The 20,386-nt window shown below is 38.2% G+C and overlaps 1 protein-coding gene across 1 annotated transcript in view; it reads left to right on the top strand.

The window, feature by feature from the left end:
* Positions 1-20,386, top strand: part of LOC110175098 (rho guanine nucleotide exchange factor TIAM1-like) — a 136,342-nt gene that overhangs the window by 86,417 nt on the left and 29,539 nt on the right. Inside the window, 3 exon segments of the mRNA XM_020941213.2 lie at positions 211-297; positions 5,360-5,572; positions 9,337-9,437. Coding sequence (XP_020796872.2) covers positions 211-297; positions 5,360-5,572; positions 9,337-9,437 — 401 coding nt within the window.

Raw genomic sequence — 20,386 nt, 5'->3', positions numbered from 1 at the left:
GCCTCTTCTCTTCCTCTTCTCTTCTCTTCTCTTACCTCATAAATGTCTTACTCTTCTCCTTTTCCTCCTCGTCTTTTTTCTTTTCCTCCTCTTCCTCTTCTCTTTCCTACCCTGTTCCTCTTCCTCTTTCTCCTCCTGTCCTCCTCTTCTCTTTTCCTCTCCTCCATCCTTCCTCCTCCTCCTCCTCCTCTCCCTCTGTTCCTCCTCCAGGTTTCTCCATCTCTGTGGTGGAGGAGGACGGGGTGCAGCAGCTCTACATCACAGACGTCAAAGCTGGAGGACTCGCCTTCGCCAAAGGTCTGGACCCACTGCTCATTTTACTCTTACCATCTATTTGTGTGATAATCTAAACAGTAATAATCAAACATTTTAGTTTGATGATGTCCCCTAAACCATTTTACAAATTTAATCTGTTTACAAACTAATCACATTTTAACACAGACCTATGACAGTTTTCTTAAATTATGTCATTTGGTCATAACACTTCTGAAATTGCACAAATATCAATAAGTGAGAATCTAGTTTTCATCTTAGTTTTAGTATCAGTTTGTACAACCGTATCATATTTTGTGAAATTATTAGAAATTTGGATGAAGATGGTTTTGGAAAGACTTTTTTTTTTTTGCTTAACAATGAAGAACTATGTAAAACAGTTTTGTTTTTAATAAGACACAATAGGCTCTGTTCACGCTTACAGGAAGACGTGTGGAAACATGCCAATATGACGACTTCTGGTGTAGTTACTGACACTGGGCATGTGATAAAACTGAGGATTCTTCACAACCTGCCAAAGCTTTTCCATGGGGGATGTGACTCTAATCGCATTTTCAATGTCACTTACAGACAGCTGGTTGTAACCGAACGCTACAATGACATCTTTCTTTTTATTATTATTAAGTTAGACAAATTATAATACACAAATGAATAGGCAGTTTATAAATGGAAAAAAAAAAAGAATATAATGGCATCTAGATGAAGAAAACTGGGCCATTTTGTCACTTACTATTGCCAACAAAGGCCAAAGGAAGTCGTCATCCGCATGTTTCCAAACATCTCCTGGTTTTGTGAGATAAGCGTGAATTGAACAGCCTGATTTATCAGCTGGTTTCACTTCGTGGAAACCGTCTGACCTCGCAGCATTAGAATGCGTTCGCTTGACGGTTGGCGGGTACTTTTTGTATTTAACCAATCGCTGCTATTGGTCGTGATGTATGTCCAAATCCTGTAGGAAGAAGGGCAATAACGTCTTTTCCTCAAGATAAAATTCACCAAATATTCTCTTTGTTCCGGCTTTAAATCCTCAATCTTGGGAATCGTTGCCATCACTGAATGTCTGTCTTCGTCTACATCCATCTCGACCACTTTGTTTACTGTTGTGCTGTACCACAAAAGGGACCCAGACAGACGCTTGAGTTTGAGGTCATGGCTTCACAGCTCTTCACTGATTGGCCGGTCTTGCAAACTGTCTAGTGTATTCTGATTCTTGACCTAGTCGCTGGAGAGAAATGAAATTGAGCGGAGGCACCAGGTAGCGCCAGCCTGGGCAGAGCTCACTGAATTCAAAATTTTGACCCATAGACCACAGAGTTTTTCTCAGTAAAAAAACAAAAAATTAATCAAACTATTAAACTCTAGATATGCAACACAGAACCCAAATATACAGTATGAAGAACTACATTTTGCAATGTTTTAAGTGGGCTTTTTCCTCCTATTTAAATTGTGTTTTTTTATCTTATCCCGCAATATATACTAGATAGTTTTAGTAGAGTCAATGGTAAACGTAATTTTACAAAATCTTTACATTGTTTGCTGTGAAATATTCTGTATATTCCTGTATTTTTTGGCCCATATTTTCAGGGTCTACAAAAATTTTTAACCACACCTCACTACATTGAAAGAATTTATGGTAAATGTTTAACACCGATTTGAACTGATCTCTATTTGTGGCATTGAAGTTTTAAAAATGGGTTTAGAGTTGCATTTATTCATATGAAATTTAACCTGTTGGTGCATAAATCAAGAATATAAAGCAGAGGTAAGGGAGTGTTCAAGGGCACCGGGCCTAGAATGCATTAGAGTGACGGACAGGCTGAAAATGTTAAATATTTAGATCTACAACAGTGCACGGTGTTCTGGCAGAGAATATGCCGACTCTATAGTACAGTAGCCTTGGATCCCAGTGCTCCCAATGCTGCCATTTTTCATTTTCCAGAAGACTGCACATTTTAAAGTGAAATGTGATGTAGCAGATGACTAGAAAATTGCTTTTTACAATATTGCCAATAAAACAGTTAATTTTACGTTTTAGGTTTTTTACTAACTAAACCTGGATTAAAACACAAAATTGTAGTAAACAGTTTTTTTGTTTTAGTTAATGTCTAAATGTCTAATTTAGTTAACTTGTTTTAGGCTACAGAAATATATGTACCTTAGTATTTACATCAGGATTGTCATGGTCATGGAAATTGAAAATATAATTTTCTAGGCCTGGAAAGGTCATGGAATTTTAGTATCTCTTTCACGCAACTACAGCGTCAAGTTATTGTTGGAAAATTGTGATTATTTCCGAACGTCTGCACCTTTGGTTTGAAAGAGACGACAATTAATACACAGACAGTATTTTGGTTGTTAAAAAACTATAATCCCAAACCATAAATTGAGTGGAAAGGGTTAACATTTCATACTTAACCCCAAAAGTCTGATTCTACACATATAGGTGCTGTAAAGTCATGGAAAATTCACTTGAAGTCATGAAAAAGTCATGGAAAAGTTTTGAAATTTTGAAAAGTGAACGAGTGTTAACCCTGTTACATGCTTTTATTTAATTTTAGTTAGCAAAAATATGACACTGATGAAAGCTATGACTTATGAAATAGTTTAAAGAAATGACTGCTTTGCCTGGAATGTTCCACAATATGGTTTTAAACTTTTATAAAATGCATTTCTTAAATTATGGGTGTTTTTATTGCTCAAAGTACCTTTTTAAAATCATGCATTCTGACTAGGGATGTAATGATATCCAAATTTCTCAGTACGATATTATCATGATCACGGTACGATATTGTGATATTTTGGAGAGGCTTCTATAAGTGTAGAGAGGACATTTTTCTGCTTTTAATACCTTTTACAAGGTTTTAGTGTGAATTATTTCTATCATAATCCCAAGAATTCAAGTCAAAAACATATTTCTTCATGTTGTCTGTGCTGAAATGAATCATGGGATATGTAGTTCCCGATGTTTATAAGCTGTTGCTTCTATAAAACCATGCATTTAAGCAAAGAAACTTGTAATTCGATATCTTGTGATGGCCCACGATATTATTGTGAGACTTTTGACGATACGATATCACAATATTTTGGTTGTTACATCCCTAATTCTTATTGTAAGTGGGGTCACGTGTTCACAGATCTCACCTGTAAATTGGCCAGTTGGCGTTTCCTGCTTGTGTCTGTGAAGACTGAAAAGTTTAATGCCATGCTTTGGAGTATTTGAGGTAAAGCAATAACTGATGGGCCCTCAGAAAAGTAACACAGTGCACCGTTAACAGAAAATATCATTATAGTTTTGTCAGTATTGCCCTTCTACACAAAAAGATTCTCTGCGCTTTGAAACGTAATGAGGAGGTGTGCGTCATTAGTCCGGTATTACTAGCACAGTAATTATGCTATAATAGATTACTGTAATTGAATAGATAACTGAAGCCAATAATAAATCAGTATTATAATGTCCATCAAGCTTCTTTTTCTTCTTATTTGTTCGCCCACTTGGTTCTATGAAAAGTAAGTCAAAGTAAAAGTTGACAAAGTGCAGATCTGAGAGTGCAGTGGGATGTTGCCTGTTACGTAAACCTGCGCCGTACCAGGAGTAGTGTGCTTTTGGCCACAGATGACTCATTGATTTTTGGAGACGTTTTTGGCGTCTAAAAGAAAATGGGGTATGTTCCATTTTAGGTGTGAGGAAATCAGGAGGAATTAGAAGTGGCACATTGGAGAATTTCAGGACGAGTAAAGATGAGCAAGTTCATAGTGTCTGAGTTAATTGTAGCAGTCAGTGTAGAAAACTTTGACTTAAGGTACAATATTTAACATCACATGTATGATTCCATGGAAATAGAAAGGTAAAACTATACTTTGGAACATTGTCCATGGAGTAAACCTTCTCCAGGCCAAATAAGAGTCAGGTTTGTGGAGATGCAAGCCCGCTCACGTTAAGGACACATAGACTGAAGCACTGACTGTGTGTGAACAAAATGCAGATTGGTTAATTACAGCAGAATGTCATTATCTTTTTAATGAAGTGATATGAAATCTTCAAACAAATGTGTTCTCAAAAGCATCATTAATCTTCTGGACTTTATTGAAAGATGATGGCTCCTGATTTAGAATGAGTTTCATGATTGTGAAGTGGATTTTACCTTTGGGGGTAAGGCTGGGTGGTGGGACTAAAAAACATGACTTTTTTTCTTTCATACAGATTAAGATTTTTAATTTTATTTTGTCTTATTAAAACAAATTAAAATTGAGCCAGTTTCACTTCGCGGGAAACCGTCTGATCTCGCAGCATTAGGATTCGTTCACTCGGCGGTAGGCGAGTACTTTTTTTATTTAACCAATCGCTGCTATTTGGTCGTGATGTATGTAATGCGCCGGAATGATCAGTGGTGTCCAAGTAATTACCGGCACAACATCAAACAAAACAGAGAGTGAACATGTCTGTCAATGATCATTGTCGTTTCTGCGAGATGAACTTGTGAATTAAACGTGCAATAAAAAAATGCAAAGCTTGTATTTGACAAAGGAAGTCCAATGGGCGTATAGCGAATGCAGTCACAACTTGGGTTGTTCAGCTCTTCGTTGATTGGCCGGTCTACAACTTCCTGGGTTCTTTCAAACTGTCTAGTGTATTCCGATTCCTGACCTAGTCGCTGGAGAGAAATAAAATTGAGCAGAGGCACTAGGTGGGGCCAGCCTGGCTAAATTAAAATGGCTTTCAATATTATTTTCCAATTTCTTCTTCCAAAGTCCCCCCTCCTCATTTTGACTGATCACATTTAGGAAAAATATTGAAATCCATCTTTATTTTTGTCAATAATATAAAAAAAAAATTAAATGAAAATTGTGAAATAATTAAGAATTGCCATTAAAACAAAAACAAAGTCAAAACCACATGCTTTTACTAACAGAGGATTGACCGTAGACCTCTCCTTTAAAAAGACCCAAGCTGACCATCAGTCTCAGTCTTGCTTAAATTAAGTGCACAGCCCTATTGGAAAAAAAACTTAGTTCTATTTGCTTATTGTTTCAAGTAACAGCGTCATTTAAGTTCTTTTTAAAATGCTCTCATCTTTCTCATCTGCAGGTCTGAATGCTGGAGACGAGATCCTGCAGCTGAACGGGAAGGACGCCCCCTGTCTGAACTTCTGTGACATGAAAGCGGCGTTCTCCCAGGCATCTCTGTCCCTGACCGTCAGCACACTGCCCCCTGTGGAGCGGAGGCAGCTCTGCTTCCTGCCCCCGCGGCGCTCCGGGGCTGAAGACGACCTCTACACCGACATCTTCTCTCAGAGCCAAGGTGAGGACACTCTGGTGTTCACTCTAATGTTCTTAAAGTGTTCTCAAAGGATTGATGGAGGCTTTAAGTAATGAAGCAGCAAATGGACCATCTCAAAATGTAATCAACAACGCACTGTACCTGATTTTTAGTCTTAAAAATATTTTTAAACATTTTAAACCATTTGCAGTGACCCAAAGTTATTTCTCACTTACCTTATGCGTTCTGACCCTCCTAATTATTCACAGTGATGAGTTTATAAGCACTTTTCCAACTCACTGAAACAAGAGTGGAGTTTTACCATGACTGTAAAGTTAACACAAGGGCTGCTAGGGCTGGATATCATTAAGAAGTTGCCAATATGATACATGCCTCGATACGATACATATCTTGATACACTGAACTTTCGATTCGATAAGATATATTTCAAATCGATTCGAAAAATCTTGGCTGTGACAGTAAAGTCTTTGTTAAACCACTTTTTGTGCAAAATTGATATGAAACGCCCATTTTAATCAAAACAGTGAATATGTCAAATGTGTCACCTAAATGAGTTTCCTTCCTCTAAACAAACAACAAAACTATAGCACTGTAACAAAATAATTTAGTAAAATAGACCAAAAAATACTCTTGGAGCTATATCGATACATCAGCCCACGATATCAATACTGTATCATCACATTAAACAATACGATATATCAATATTTTGATATTTTTGCACACCCCTACATGCTACTGTGCACTTTCTGATTAGATGAAGAGGGTACACAGCGGATTTTGGCCTCAAGAACTGCTTATATAATACAGTATATTTGTACTGGAGCAAGACCAATTTTGCTCAAATATACAAGAAAAAAAATTTGGAAGATTCAGTGGGATGTGATGGGGTAAAAGGTAGGATAGAATTTTATTTAGGGCTTCTCGATACTGGAAGTTGTTTCTTTGTGACTGTTAAGTGCTGTGGTATCAATAGTGTTGCCTTATTTGATGTTTCACACAGTTACATTAAGGTTTAAATATCTTAGTTTTAATATATTTGCCAAACACTGAACTGAACAAAACTGAGACTAAAAGCTAATTTTGACATTTCAGAAATTTGGTTGGGAGTCCTTGGTGTTATTACAATATGATGATTTTTTTTTGCATTTTTCATTATTATGATAACTATATACTATACTATAGTGGTATAATGTGCTAGTGCCTCCACTCCATTTCCTTTCTCTCCAGCAACTAGGTCAGGAATCAGAATACAATAGACGGTTTGCAAGAACCTCGGAAGTGCGAGTCTGGGCACCAGCCAATCCGCGAAGAGTGATACAGTCAGTGTTGTCAATGATTCCTGAAATCGAGGATTTGAAGCCAGAACAAAGAGAATGTTTGGTGAATTTCATCAAGGGGAAAGACGTTATTGCCCTTCTTCCTTTGGGATTTGGGAAAAGCTTAATATACCAGTTAGCCCTGTTAGCGGCGCATTACATACGACCAATTAGCAGTGATTGGTTAAAAGATAAAAAGCCCAGCTATCATCAAGCGAATGAAATCTAAGGCTGCCAGGTCAGACGGTTTGAACGAAGTGAAACAAAGTAAAAACCGGCTGATGAATCAGGCTAATAATGTGCAGCCCTGATCTTCAGCTTGTGTTTGCATCACACAGGTCTGATGATTGTCAGTTTATGGATTACCAGCATAGCATTGTTTTAATTTGGTGAATATAGTGTTCTGTTTAAACACTGTGGCATCATTTACCTTCCTGAAAAAGTCTTGTATAATCTACATTAAACTATAGTGTCTTGGGGACTCACTGTATCACATTTTATGGGGTATCATTTGCTGTTTTCCTCACAACAGGCACATTGAGCATGATATAATGTCGACTGAAATGGGGGAATAAATAGGGGACATTTCTACAGTGGAATGGTAACTCCAGAAAAAGCTGCTTAAGGTGCAGATGCTGAGGATAAAACAGAAAAATAACTACATTTTCCAGCCCAGATAATGGGACGTCCAAAGAGTGTTGTTCCTTTCATAAATCTCACTAAGTTCATTCTCACTGTATGTTCTGTGGATCTTGAAGTTACGCCAACACAAGTCCATCTTTGGCAAACTATCCAAGATGGCTCCTCATCGTGCTAATGATCTCTTTAGCATAATCAAGAGCACAGAAATGTCAACCTGTTTGAAGAACTTTCAAAGTCACTTTCTCCACACAAACTCAGCAGCTTATGTGACACAGGTCTAATTAGTGCAGGAACACAGAGCACGTCGCAATTATCTGTTACGTAAATGTATCCAAAGCACTTAAGATGAAAACATTGCCTTTTCCTATGGGCATGTTTTATTTGTTTTATTTCAAGTTTTATTTAATGGTTTCTGCTGTAGCAATCTGTGTATCATTCGTTCATTCGTTTTTCAATATAAAACCAAAAATAAGAAAATGAAAAAAGCTAAAATTTTCTTCATTATTTGTCTCCAAAACCAAAATTTAAAAAAATGTATATTAATTAATTTTTTTCAGTTTTGGATTTTGTGTTTAAATGAATAATGGAAAAAAAACGGATAACGGCCGATTCCCATTTAAGTGACTTAACTGTGATCCCAGGACTGATCCGATCTCTGTCCCGGTCTCAGTCCCGGTCTCAGTCCCGGTCTGGTTCCTGTGTATTCCCGAACCTGGTTTTAGTCCTGGTTTCCCGTTTACATGACTTAAACTGTGATGCCGGGACTGAGACCGGGACTGAGACCGGGACTGAGACCGGGACTGAGACCGGGACTGAGACCGGGACTGAGACCGGGACTGAGACCGGGACTGAGACCGGGACTGAGACCGGGACTGAGACCTGAGACCGGGACTGGGACCGGGACTGGGACCGGGACTGAGACCGGGACTGAGACCGGTTTAGTCTTGTTTTAGTCCTGAATCGGTACTGGTTCAGTCCGGCATCACAGTTTAAGTCATGTAAACGGGAAACCAGGACTAAACCAGAACTAAACCAGGACTAGACCTGGACTAGACCAGGACCAGGACTGGACCAGGACTAGGACTGGACTAGGACTGAACCAGGTTCGGGACTAGATGGGAACCAGACCGGGACTGAAAACTGTTTACTCCTGGTTTAGTCTTGTTTTAGTCTTGATTCGGTCCTGATTCAGTCCATTGTCTGTTTTTTCCATTATTCTTTTAAACACAAAATCGAAACCTGAAAAAACGAATCATCTGTTTTTTTTTTTTCATTTTGGGTTTGGAGACAAATAATGAAAGAGTTGTTTTTTTGTTTTCTTATTTTTGGTTTTATATTGAAAAACGAATGAACAAATGATACACGGATTTGTAGCTTTGGTAAAAATGTTACTGTCCAAAATGTGAATTTGTGATTAGTGGTGAAACCAAAATAAACTTTTACAAGCTTTTAACCATGTTACTCTGTTCCCTCATCACTATTTTTTTTAACTTATAATTGTACTGATTCATGCATGTTTGAGTAATCCTGTTTTGTCCTGTGTTTGAGTCTCCCCCTGTCTCTGCCCACTTCTTTGTTCTTACTAATGATTATTTTAAAAGTAAGGTTAAAAAAATGTCACGTACAGAGGCGGGTCTCTCAGTTGTGCAGCCAACAAACCCATTTCTATTAAGATCTTTTTTAATCGATCAATTTTACAGAGAACAAAATGTAAAATGCAAATCTACTTCCTATGATGTACTTTCATATTTTCCGCATATATCATCTTTAACATTCTCATAATTAATTTTGATTGGATTCTTCTAAATGAAAGCGTCTGTGTTTCAGAGGAGATCCTGGATGACGGAGTGGGCTTGTTCTTGGAGAGCTCTGGAGACAGTCTGGACGAGGACTCGGAACTGTTCAGCGACTTTGACGAGTGCAGAAAGGTGAGTGTCAGTCTCATCGTTCCACAGTATGGCAGACTTTTAGAAATGATGGACAAGCATTATTTTAAACTCTGCCAAATGAAAATGACCTGTGTGCTGAATTGCAAATCTTATAAAATGCGAAAAATAGCATATCATGGTTCATCTGCTTTTGGCTGTACTGCGATTTTAAACAGAAAGACTAAATAAAGGAGGAGGGCTGAACTAGTGATGGGTGATGCCAGTGGTTTTTGTCTCATATCGCAAGTAATTCTAGGCAAGTACATCGCACTTATACCAATACCAATGAGCTTTATATTCTTTGTAATCTGCAAATCCCACTTAGACCGCTGAGAGATGCAGATCCTGAAATTAGAGAGTGATGCACTGGGCTCAAGTGAACAAGTCCAAGGGAGGTGAATTTTCATAAAACCCATCACTGTATTACTTGCAAATGTTAAATCTTGCATTTCAAAAGGGTCAAAATCATACAAAAACGACCAAAACCTGTTTACAACACCTGAGGAGAACAGGAGGGGTTCTCCCAAATACAGCCTACCCCACGACCCCCTCTGCTGGTGATACGCACACAGACACATGCTCCAACATCGAAACTCATTGTCGATAAAGACTTTTAAATCTGTGTATTATTCATTCATTCGTTTTTCAAAATAAAACCAAAAGAAAACAGAAAAACAACAATTTTCTTCATTATTTGTCTCCGAAACCAAAATGAAAAAGCTGATAATGATTTGTTTTTCCTCTTTTCTGTGACTTAAAATGCGATGTCGGACTTTTGCACCGTATACGGACTAAGCCGGGGACTAAGCCGGGGACTAAGCCGGGGACTAAGCCGGGGACTAAGCCAGGTTCGGGAGACCGGGACCTGTATAGTCCTGGGGGTATAGTCCTGGGGGTATAGTCCTGGGTGGTATAGTCCTGGGGTATAGTCCTGGGGGTTTAGTCCTGGGGGTTTAGTCCTGGGGGTATAGTCCTGGGGTTTAGTCCTGGGGGTTAGTCCTGGGGTATAGTCCTGGGGGTATAGTCCTGGGGTTAGTCCTGGGGGTTAGTCCTGGGGGTTTAGTCCTGGGGTTTAGTCCTGGGGGTTTAGTCCTGGGGGTTTAGTCCTGGGGGTTTAGTCCTGGGGGTTTAGTCACAGGGGTTTAGTCCTGGGTTCAGTCCGGCAGTGTAAGTCACGGAAATGGGAAACCGTTTCATTTAAACACAAAATCAAAAACTGAATAAAACGAATCGTTATCCTTTTTTTTTCATTTTGGTTTTGGAGACAAATAATGACGATTGGTTTTATATTGAGAAACGAATGAACGAATGATACACAGATTCTTTTACCTTGGCGTTATTACGTTAGCTCCATCCTGACTTCAAATACCAACATTGCATTTCCATAATTTATAAGATTTTTCAATATTTGCCTCATATTTTACTGAATAATATTTCAAAATTCCACTCTGCTGTGATTCAGTGTGTTTTATCTCCTTAATATAAAAGCTTCTTGATGTTGTGATGTACTAAATGTGACTGTCCGTAGTGGCATTAGTGAGCGCTTGATTCGTTCGCAGAGGCAGCCTGGTCCTTCACTCTTCCCCCGCACGCAGCACTTAACAACAGTTTGCCTCTCTGCTTCTCGCGCCATCTGCCACAGGGGCGTTCGAATGCGGTCTAAGGCGAGCCCCGCGCTGTACCTGTGTTTACATAATGCCACGCTTAACACATGCTGCAGTGTGAATATGCATCACGGCGCTCGGGTCGTTGTGGCAACCAGCTGTTTAAAGGGACTCTTCAAAGATGGTGATAATCAAAGAGGCTTGAATGTTTATGTAAGTGTACAGTGTGGAGAACATGCAGGAATCAACTGGAAGTGCAGGAGACGTGGTTCAGCTTGTTTGATTGAAGAACTACACTGTAAACCTGAGTAAGTTACCAGAACTCAAAAAAATTAGGAAATAGATTACCTCAGTTATTTTAATCTGATGAATTTAAGTCACAATCTTCCAGAACTTAAAAGGTGTTGGATGTGTTGCTACTTGTACCTTTTGATAACAGCTGAATTAAAAGTGCTCATTTAGCTCAACTCAAATATTTGCATTTAAAGTTTTCTGAACACTGGAATAATACAATTTTCAGATTTGTTTGTAAGTCATGATTTTGTAGACACATTGTGCATACAATCCAGTACATCCAGCTGTATCTACACACATTATAGTACATTCATATTATACACACCTTAGGAGGGGAATTTGAACTCAGGTCCCCCACGTGAAAGTCAGGAGATTTTCCAGTTGAGCTACTCAGCTAAATGCAATCTAAACACAGTAAATCATACATTATAGTAAACAATATTATACTATAAATATATCATCATACATATAGACCCAATATACATATATTACATTATACACTCCCTAGGAGGGAGATTTAAATCCAGGTTCCCCACATGAAAATCAGGGGATTTACTAGTCTAATCAATATTATATAATATGTATATAGTTTAATAATACATACTGTATTTTTAGGACTATTAAGTTGCACCGGACTATAAGTCGCACACTCCCCCAGAGATCAGGAAATGACATTTCGTCTTGAAAGGAAAGTTATAGTAATAACATTAGAACAGAGAACAACAGGGTGTTAACGTCACATAACACATAGCACAAACAACAGAACAAGTTTACCAAACTCCCCATCTCACTCCAAATCACTAAATCATTTGAATTCTTCATCCTTAGTGTCACTTCTGAGCAACTCCGTGGCCTCCGGAGGTAAACGGAGCACCACTTCCTCTTCTGCATAGCTGTCGTCAGACTCAGTTCCAGTTAGTTATTCCGGCCTTTCTGAATCACGACAGGATGGTTTTGGTTGTCACTGAAGTCCAGGCTTTGTTGATCCATCCAATGACTTCCAGGAAAGTTGCATGTTGCGCCCTCCCGGGTTACTGTGAAACTGTGTTCTCCATCTCTCCATCCCCGCTTTCAGCCAGTCCCTCAAAAGGTTTTTGCTCACTCCAAACTTTCTTTCTGCTGCTCGATTACCATTTTCGGCTGCATATTTCACTACTTGGAGCAGGACTTGCTGCAGGAGACATGTGCAGTAGAGTGAAGTGACAGTGGTATAGGAGTAATAGGAGCAGCAGATACTGACACACAAGCCTCTCGCAGCTGTCAATCTGAAAATTTTACTATATAAGTCGCAGGACCACCCAAACCATGAAAAATTGTAAGTAGTTGGTATTTACTTACATATATTACACTTTATAGTATACACCTAGTACATTATACACACATTACATATTATTTTTAATTACTTCATTCTACTAAGTTGTACCTCATTTATGTTTTTAAGTTACATTCACTTATACCCACAATAGTTCCCTTTAATCAAAAAATATTAGTTGAAATTACTCTAAAAGAAGAACATGTTACAGCAACCTGACATAATTAAGTGAGTAGGACTATTTCTAAAACTTTGAGTCAACACATCTTAATCTATTTAATTATTTTGAACATTCGGGTTTACAGTGTAGAGGCAAAAGTAGAAGATTTGAGGCTGGTGGTGCTTGGTGGATTATTGCAAAGTTGTTGGGCTTTGCAATTTTGGAAGTATTGGACTGCGGACAAATATATTTCCAATGCTGCACTGGATTGAAACTTAGAAAAACTCATCAGACCGGTGGGCTTGGATTCTTGCAGGGATGAAAGGAGGATGAGGAGGAAGGCGGAGGCATTCTGATTTGCAGTGTATTTATTGGTTTACTTATTTCCTTTACTTTGGAGTCTTCATGAAGTCTCAGAATTAGTCTAAATTTATGAATAAATGTTGGTGAGTAAAGTCCATTCATAGGCTTACTGTATGAATTCTTTGGTTTATTGTATTTTATTGGTTTATTGGATGAATTCTTTGGTTTATTGTAAATTTGTAAAGTGGTGTTGAGGTTTGAATCATGTATTATTTTCTTTATGTTGCATTATCCTCCTAAAGACTACAGATGAAAACTGGCTTTACAGTCTGGTACAGGCTTCTCTTCTTTGATGCTGTTGTTGTTCTGATAAATAAGTGAAATAAGTTGCAATACATGACATTTAAAGTGTGTTTAAACATCATGTTTAAAGGTGTTAAACTAGGGATGTATTTATATCCAAATCTCTCTGTACGATATTATCATGATATGCATCTCACGGTACGATATTTATTGCGATATTTTGGAGAGGCTGATGTAGTTGTAGATGGGATACTTTTTGTTTTTGGTGTGAATAATTACTGCCATAATCCCAAGAATTAAAGTCAAAAAACATATTTCTTCTTGTTGTTTGCTCTGAAATGAATCATGGGATATGAGTTTCTTTATGTTTATTAGCTGTTGCTTCTATAAACCCATGCATTTAAGCAAAGAAACTTGTAACTTGTGAAACTTTTACGTTTAGTGGTACATCCCTGGTTCTAACTGAGTGGGAGTTCTTTCACTTGGAGTCACGAATCGCCATTCATGCATCAACCCTGAGAAATGAATGTCACAAGAATATAATCCTAGTAAAAAAGAAAACGCCATAGAGTCTTATAGGGTGTAAAAGCTGCTAACCCTGTAGTCTTGACCTCTACAAACGTGTATCTGGATGTGGCTTACTTTACTTCAACAGTTCATTTAGTCTATTTTTGTCTGAAGAAATGCCAGTAAAATACATTTTATTGGACCAAACAATATTTCTTACTGTACTTTTATTCTTATGTTTGTCTGAGCTGGTGAAAATGCATTGTAAAATTGAGAATAAGTAGCTTTTCTTAATTGCTGCTAAATTACCTTTGGTTCAGTGACAGATGCGTTATCCAATCCAACTTTATTTGTATAATACATTTTATAAACAAGACATTTCCAAAGTGTTCACATAGCACTGTAATATGTTTAACACTTAAAAGTCAGCAGAATAAGCCTGATTCATCAGCCGGTTTCACTTTGTGGAAACCGTCTGACCTCGTACCATTAGGTTTCGTTCGCTTGACAGTAGGCAGGTACTTTTTTTATTTAACCAATCGCTCTTATTTGGTCGTGACGTATGTAATGCACCAAATCCCATAGGAAGAAGGGCAATAATATCTTTCACCTTGATAAAATTCGCCAAACATTCTCTTTGTTCCACCTTTAAATCCTCGATCTCTGAATTGTTGCCAACACAGAATGTCCGTCTTCGTCTACATCCATCTCGACCGCATTTGTTTACAGTTGTGCTGTACCCAGTCATTGCTTCACATCTCTTCACTGATTGGCCGATGCGTGATCTACGACTTCCGGGGTTCTTGCAAACCGATTCCTGACCTAGTCGCTGGAGAGAAATGAAATTGAGCGGAGGCCTGGCTACAGCAGAATTAGGTTCCAGACAAAAGGAACTAATAGAATCAATAAATAAAATAATAATAATAAAATCAGTTAATAAATATAATATAATAAAAGCAGTACAAAAAGAATAGTCTTTATTCTTTAAACAGAAACTACAGTAGCTTAAGCAGCCCAAATCCAAATCCATTTTATTTACAGTAGATAGCACATATATATATACATTACATTATAAGCAAAGCAGTTTCCAAAGTGCTGCACAGAGATCATAAAATGAAAACATCAAAAAGGTAAATTGCTTAAAATTTCATACCAGTCCTAAAACAATAAAAGCAAAAATGAAATAAAAGCAAAACCATATAAATAATAAAATAGCAGTAAATATTAGGGATGTAACAATAACCAAAATATCGTGATATCGTATCGTAACAAGTCTCTCAGTAATATTGTGGGCTCGAATTATAAGTTCCTTTGTTTTACAGTAGCAACAGCTTATAAACCTCAGGAACTACATATCCCATGATTCATTTCAGTGCAGCCAACATGAAGAGACATGTTTTTTACTTGAATTCTTGGGATTATGACGGAAATAATTCACACGAAAATCTTGTCAAGGTATTTTAAAAGCAGAAACGTGTCTTACAAATATATCAGCCTCTCCACAACATCACAATAAATAAGTAAAATAAATAAAAGATATAGAGGACCACACAACTCACGCTGTGTTAAAAGCCAGAGAATAAAAGCGGGTCTTTAAACGCTCCAGCAGTGGCTCAGGCGGCTTAATTTTACTGATTCGGTTTCTCCAATGACACGGTGTACACTGCTGAGACGAGGAGGGCTGTGTCAGATGTAATTAAACAATAGTAAACAAGTGAGTCGTCAAGGTGAATTGTCTTTGCAGCAGTGAATAAAACGCGGCATGGGTGGCCCTGGTGTAGTTCAAATCTCAGCTGAATTACTTAGTGTTGTTGTGTCTGCAGGCAAGACACTTCGTCACCTCTGCTTCACATTTTTGCACGGTATACATTTTGAGCTCATTCTCCGCGGACCGAAGCACTGACTCACTCGCTTGCAGGCAGATCAACTCGTCTTAAACTTGTGAACTGAAATCTCCACTAAAGAATAACTTTCCCCTCCTCCTCGTTTCCTCTTCTCTCCATCTTCTCTCCTTCCTCCGTTCCTCTGGCCATTCCTGTAGTGGCACATTTAAATTCAGCTGCGGTGCCGCTCGTCCAGCCAATCCAGCTCTAACGCCTCCCTCCCCTCTATCTTTCTCTCCTCCTCCTCCTCTTTCTCTTTTTCCCTCCCTCCTTCTCTCCTCCTCTCCTCACTTCAGAGCAACAAGCCAATCTCTCCCTCCACTTTCGGACATCTTCACATTCGGCACACCTTGGTTACCCTAGATAGTTTGTGAGTTTTATGCTGTGAAATTCTAAGACTGCAATTTTTCTCCATTTCAAATCATAAATGCGTTGAAGATTTTTCCAATTTCTTTTTCGATTCTTAACTTTTCTTCAGTCCGCCATGTCCATCCTGAGCTGGGGCAAAGATCGGAAACGTTCTGCAGATTCCATTTACGATATGCTGCATTTGGTAAGGACGCTTTTACCAGTGTTTGCTGATCTGTGTTTCGCGTGTTGTTGTGATAAATCAGCCAGATGTGCGTTGCAAGCTGACATAGGTTTTGCAAATGCATTCTCGCGCTGGGAGCTACAGACTTAGAGCGGTGACTCACTGCTTCTGTCGCAGCCCGAGTGACAGTGTGCTCAGAAATATAAAAAGTACAAGTACAAACATTTAGAGTAGTAGAACCGTGGAGAATGTAGATGTTGTTTTTCAGGTATGGTAGCTGTGAAAAGTCAGAGATGAAGAGATTTGATTTAGGAATTTTTGTAGGTTAAGGCTTCTGATAATTCTGGGTGTTGTGTTTTTATGTAAAGTGTAATGGAAGTAATGTTGTCAACAGTATCGAAAATCTAATTCTAATTGATACTAAAACGAGTATCGAAACAAGATACAGGTATCGATACTAAAAAAAATCACATTCACAGGACAGAAATGAACCGTTCCTGAGTAGTTTTAGACTGATTTTGAGCTGTATAAGGGCACAGAGACTAGTTTACACCCATGGACCAACAATTACAACAATTTAATTTCGAAGACTACATTCTATTGTCTAAATTAAATAAATAAATAATCATTGTGGTATCAGTATTGTTATTGGTATAGTCTATTCTAATTCTCATTTAAAACTGTTATCATTTCACTAATTTTACATAATTACGTCTTTAGGGTAAGTTTTTTGAACCACCACCTGTTGCGACACTATTTTAAGGCACACTATGTAACATCTCTGCCGGTCTCCATGGAGATTTTATTGCCTGGAATGTTCCCCGGTATTAAACTTGCGCATTTATTCAGTTGCAGGTGTTTTATTGTGAAGAAAGTATCTTGGAAAACTGGGTATTTTGTTGTGTATGGGCTCGCCTCTCCGCAGATTTGACCTGTAACTTGGCCTGTAGGTGCCGTATGCTTGTCTCCATGGTGATGAAGTTCAATACCTTATTTTGGGACATTGTAGGGGAAGCTTAAGCATCTTATTCTTTACGTATAAGTGTTGTCACGATACTAAATCTTCAACCTCTGTTTCGATACTAAGGAACAGATTGAATCTGTGTATCATTTGTTCATTTAGTTTTTTAAAATAAAACCAAAAATAAGAAAACGAAAAAACAACTATTTTCTTCATTATTTGTTTCCAAAACCAAAATGAAAAAAGGATAATGATTTTTTAAAATTTTTCGATTTTTGTGTTTAAATGAATAATGGAAAAAAAATAGATAACGGCCGTTTCCCGTTTACATGACTTAAACTGCGATGTAGGACTGTTCCGCCACATACAGACTGAACCAGGACTGAACCAGGACTGAACCAGGACTGAACCAGGACTGAACCAGGACTGAACCAGGACTAAAACAGTTTTCAGTAATGGTCACAGTCCCAGTCTCAATCACGGTCTGGTCCCCGGCCTCAGTCCTAGTCCGGGTCTCAGTCCGGGTCTCAGTCCGGGTCTCAGTCCGGGTCTCAGTCCGGGTCTCAGTCCGGGTCTCAGTCCGGGTCTCAGTCCGGGTCTCAGTCCCGGTTTCAGTCCCGGTTTCAGTCCCGGTCTCAGTCCCGGTCTCAGTCCCGGTCTCAGTCCCGGTTCCGTTACCGGTCTCAGTCCCGGTTCCGTTACCGGTCTCAGTCCCGGTCCCGTTACCGGTCTCAGTCCCGGTCCCGTTACCGGTCTCAGTCCCGGTCCCGTTACCGGTCTCAGTCCCGGTCCTGTTCCCGGTCTCAGTCCCGGTCCTGTTCCTGGACCTGGTTCAGTTCTGGTTCGGGAAACGTTCGTTATCCGTTTTTTCCATTATTCATTTAAACACAAAATCAAAAACTGATAAAACAAATTGTTATCTGTTTTTTCTTTTTGGTTTTGGAGGCAAATAATGAAGAAAGTAGTTGTTTTTTCATTTTCTTATTTTTGGTTTCATATTGAAAAACAAACCAATGAATGATACACGGGTTAGACTGGCCCGATTGTGATACCACTATGGCAATAAAAAAAAGACCACTAGTAGAATGTGATTTTCAACATTAAATCATAGTTCTTTCTTTTCCATAGTGGTCCATGGACTTTTACTGGTCTGTGTTTTTGTTCTGATACCGCTCAAGATCTTTCTAAAGCTATTCAAGAAAGGCCACCCTACTATTTGTGTGCGGAAAATCTTAAATCTTAAAAGTCCAATATTGTCCCCATTTTCGAAGTGTCAGCCACAGTTTTATTTTATTACTGCTATAAAAGTGTGGAAAATTACCAGTTCACTATGTTATATCAAATTGACAATCTACCCTAAAGTTCCAGCTCAGTTCAGTTATCGCTGTTGTCATTCGTTTTATGTATGCAGATTAATTTCAAGGTCTCATTTGCAAGTTTGTGCTGAAGTTGCAAAATTCCCACGCAAAACAATTATCCGAGTAGTAACGTCAAAATATTATTGTAGACATGTTATTTGGAGCATCGCTTGGCTGATTTCTTGAGGTGTATTTGGTGATTTTATATTCTATTAAATGTCCTATATTACACAAAATTGACTCTTGTGAGCTTTAAGTCATGTTATAATGTTTAATTATTAGGGATGTAACGATATCCAAGTCTCTCAGTACGATATTATCACGATATTGCGATACTTGTCTGCTTTTAAAATACCTTGACAAGATTTTGGTGCCAATCATTACTGTTATGATCCCAAAAACTCAAGTAAACATTTCTTCTTGTGAAATGAATCAAGGGATATGTAGTTCTTTAAGTTTATTAGCTTTATCTACTGTAAAACAATACATTTAAGCAAAGGAACTTGCAATTCGATATATTGTGATGGTCCACGATATCATTATTATTATTATTAGACTTTTGACGATACGATATTATGATATTTTGGTTATTGTTACATCCTGAGTTGTTACTTCCACAAAAACATACCTGGAGTTGTTTTGTTTTATTCACACGTGTTTGAGTAGTCCTTTATTATTAGTCTGTTTACACCTCAAAAGCTCAAAACATTTGGTTCCACCTAGTGATGTCATGTAGTGGTAGTTTCAAATTATTCTTGTCCTTTCTCAAAAGTTAAAAGTGCATTGTGTAAATTTTCTGGTGAAAGGTCTGTCAAATGCTTTTCTTCAAGGACTTGTTATTGCTTTGTCTGGAATGTTTCACAGTACGGTAGAAATGTAACGATATCTAAATCTCACGGTCTGATATTTTCACAATATACATCTCAAGGTACAATATTTATTGCGGTTTTTGGAGGCAAACAAAATTGTGAATATGTTGCTTTTTCCTCTTTAAATGCCTTGACAAGACTTAGTCCTAAGAACTAAGACTTAAAAGTGCTTAAAACTGTTATTTCTTCATGTATTTGCAACAAAATGGAGCAAAGGATCATGGTCGATGTAGTTCCCTCTGTTTTTTTTTTTAACTGTTGCTGCACAATAACAATGAATTTAAACAAAGAGACATGAGATTCGATATATTGTGATGGTCCACGAGACTTTTGACGATACGATTTCACAATATTTTGGTTATTATTGCACCCCTACAGTATGATATTAAACCTTTCTATCTTCAGGGAGACCAAACCAGACTAAGTTACAGGTCAGATCTGTCAGAATTCCTGTTTTTCTAGGTATTTTTGAGCTATAAAACCACCTGTAATTGAATAAATCTAATGTAGAGATGTTTAATGTCATACTGTGGAACATTCCAGGCAGAGCAATGATGAGCAATAGTTCACTTTTAATGCTCCTGGATGTGTTTGAAACGAGCGCTCTGAACTGAATTGTATTTTATATTTTTCTACTCATTATACGCCGATAAAAACAGTGACATATTATTTACATGCACATTTCCATTTCCATTAGCGTGTGATGTTGCACCTGTTAAAGAGCCTTGCCTCCGCACTGTTCTGTCCCCAGACCTGCTGTGTTCTCTGGGTGTGTGAGCGCTTCCATCCTCTCCTCTCCTCCCCTCTCTTCTCCTCTTCTCCTCTCATCCATGGTGTTAATTAGCCTTCTCTCCGCTCTGCTC

The sequence above is a fragment of the Boleophthalmus pectinirostris genome, unplaced genomic scaffold (assembly GCF_026225935.1).
Source record: "Boleophthalmus pectinirostris isolate CB_2022bp ecotype Guang Dong unplaced genomic scaffold, ASM2622593v1 HiC_scaffold_9, whole genome shotgun sequence".
Taxonomy (NCBI): domain Eukaryota; kingdom Metazoa; phylum Chordata; class Actinopteri; order Gobiiformes; family Gobiidae; genus Boleophthalmus; species Boleophthalmus pectinirostris.
This window is presented reverse-complemented; position numbering and strand designations above follow the sequence as displayed.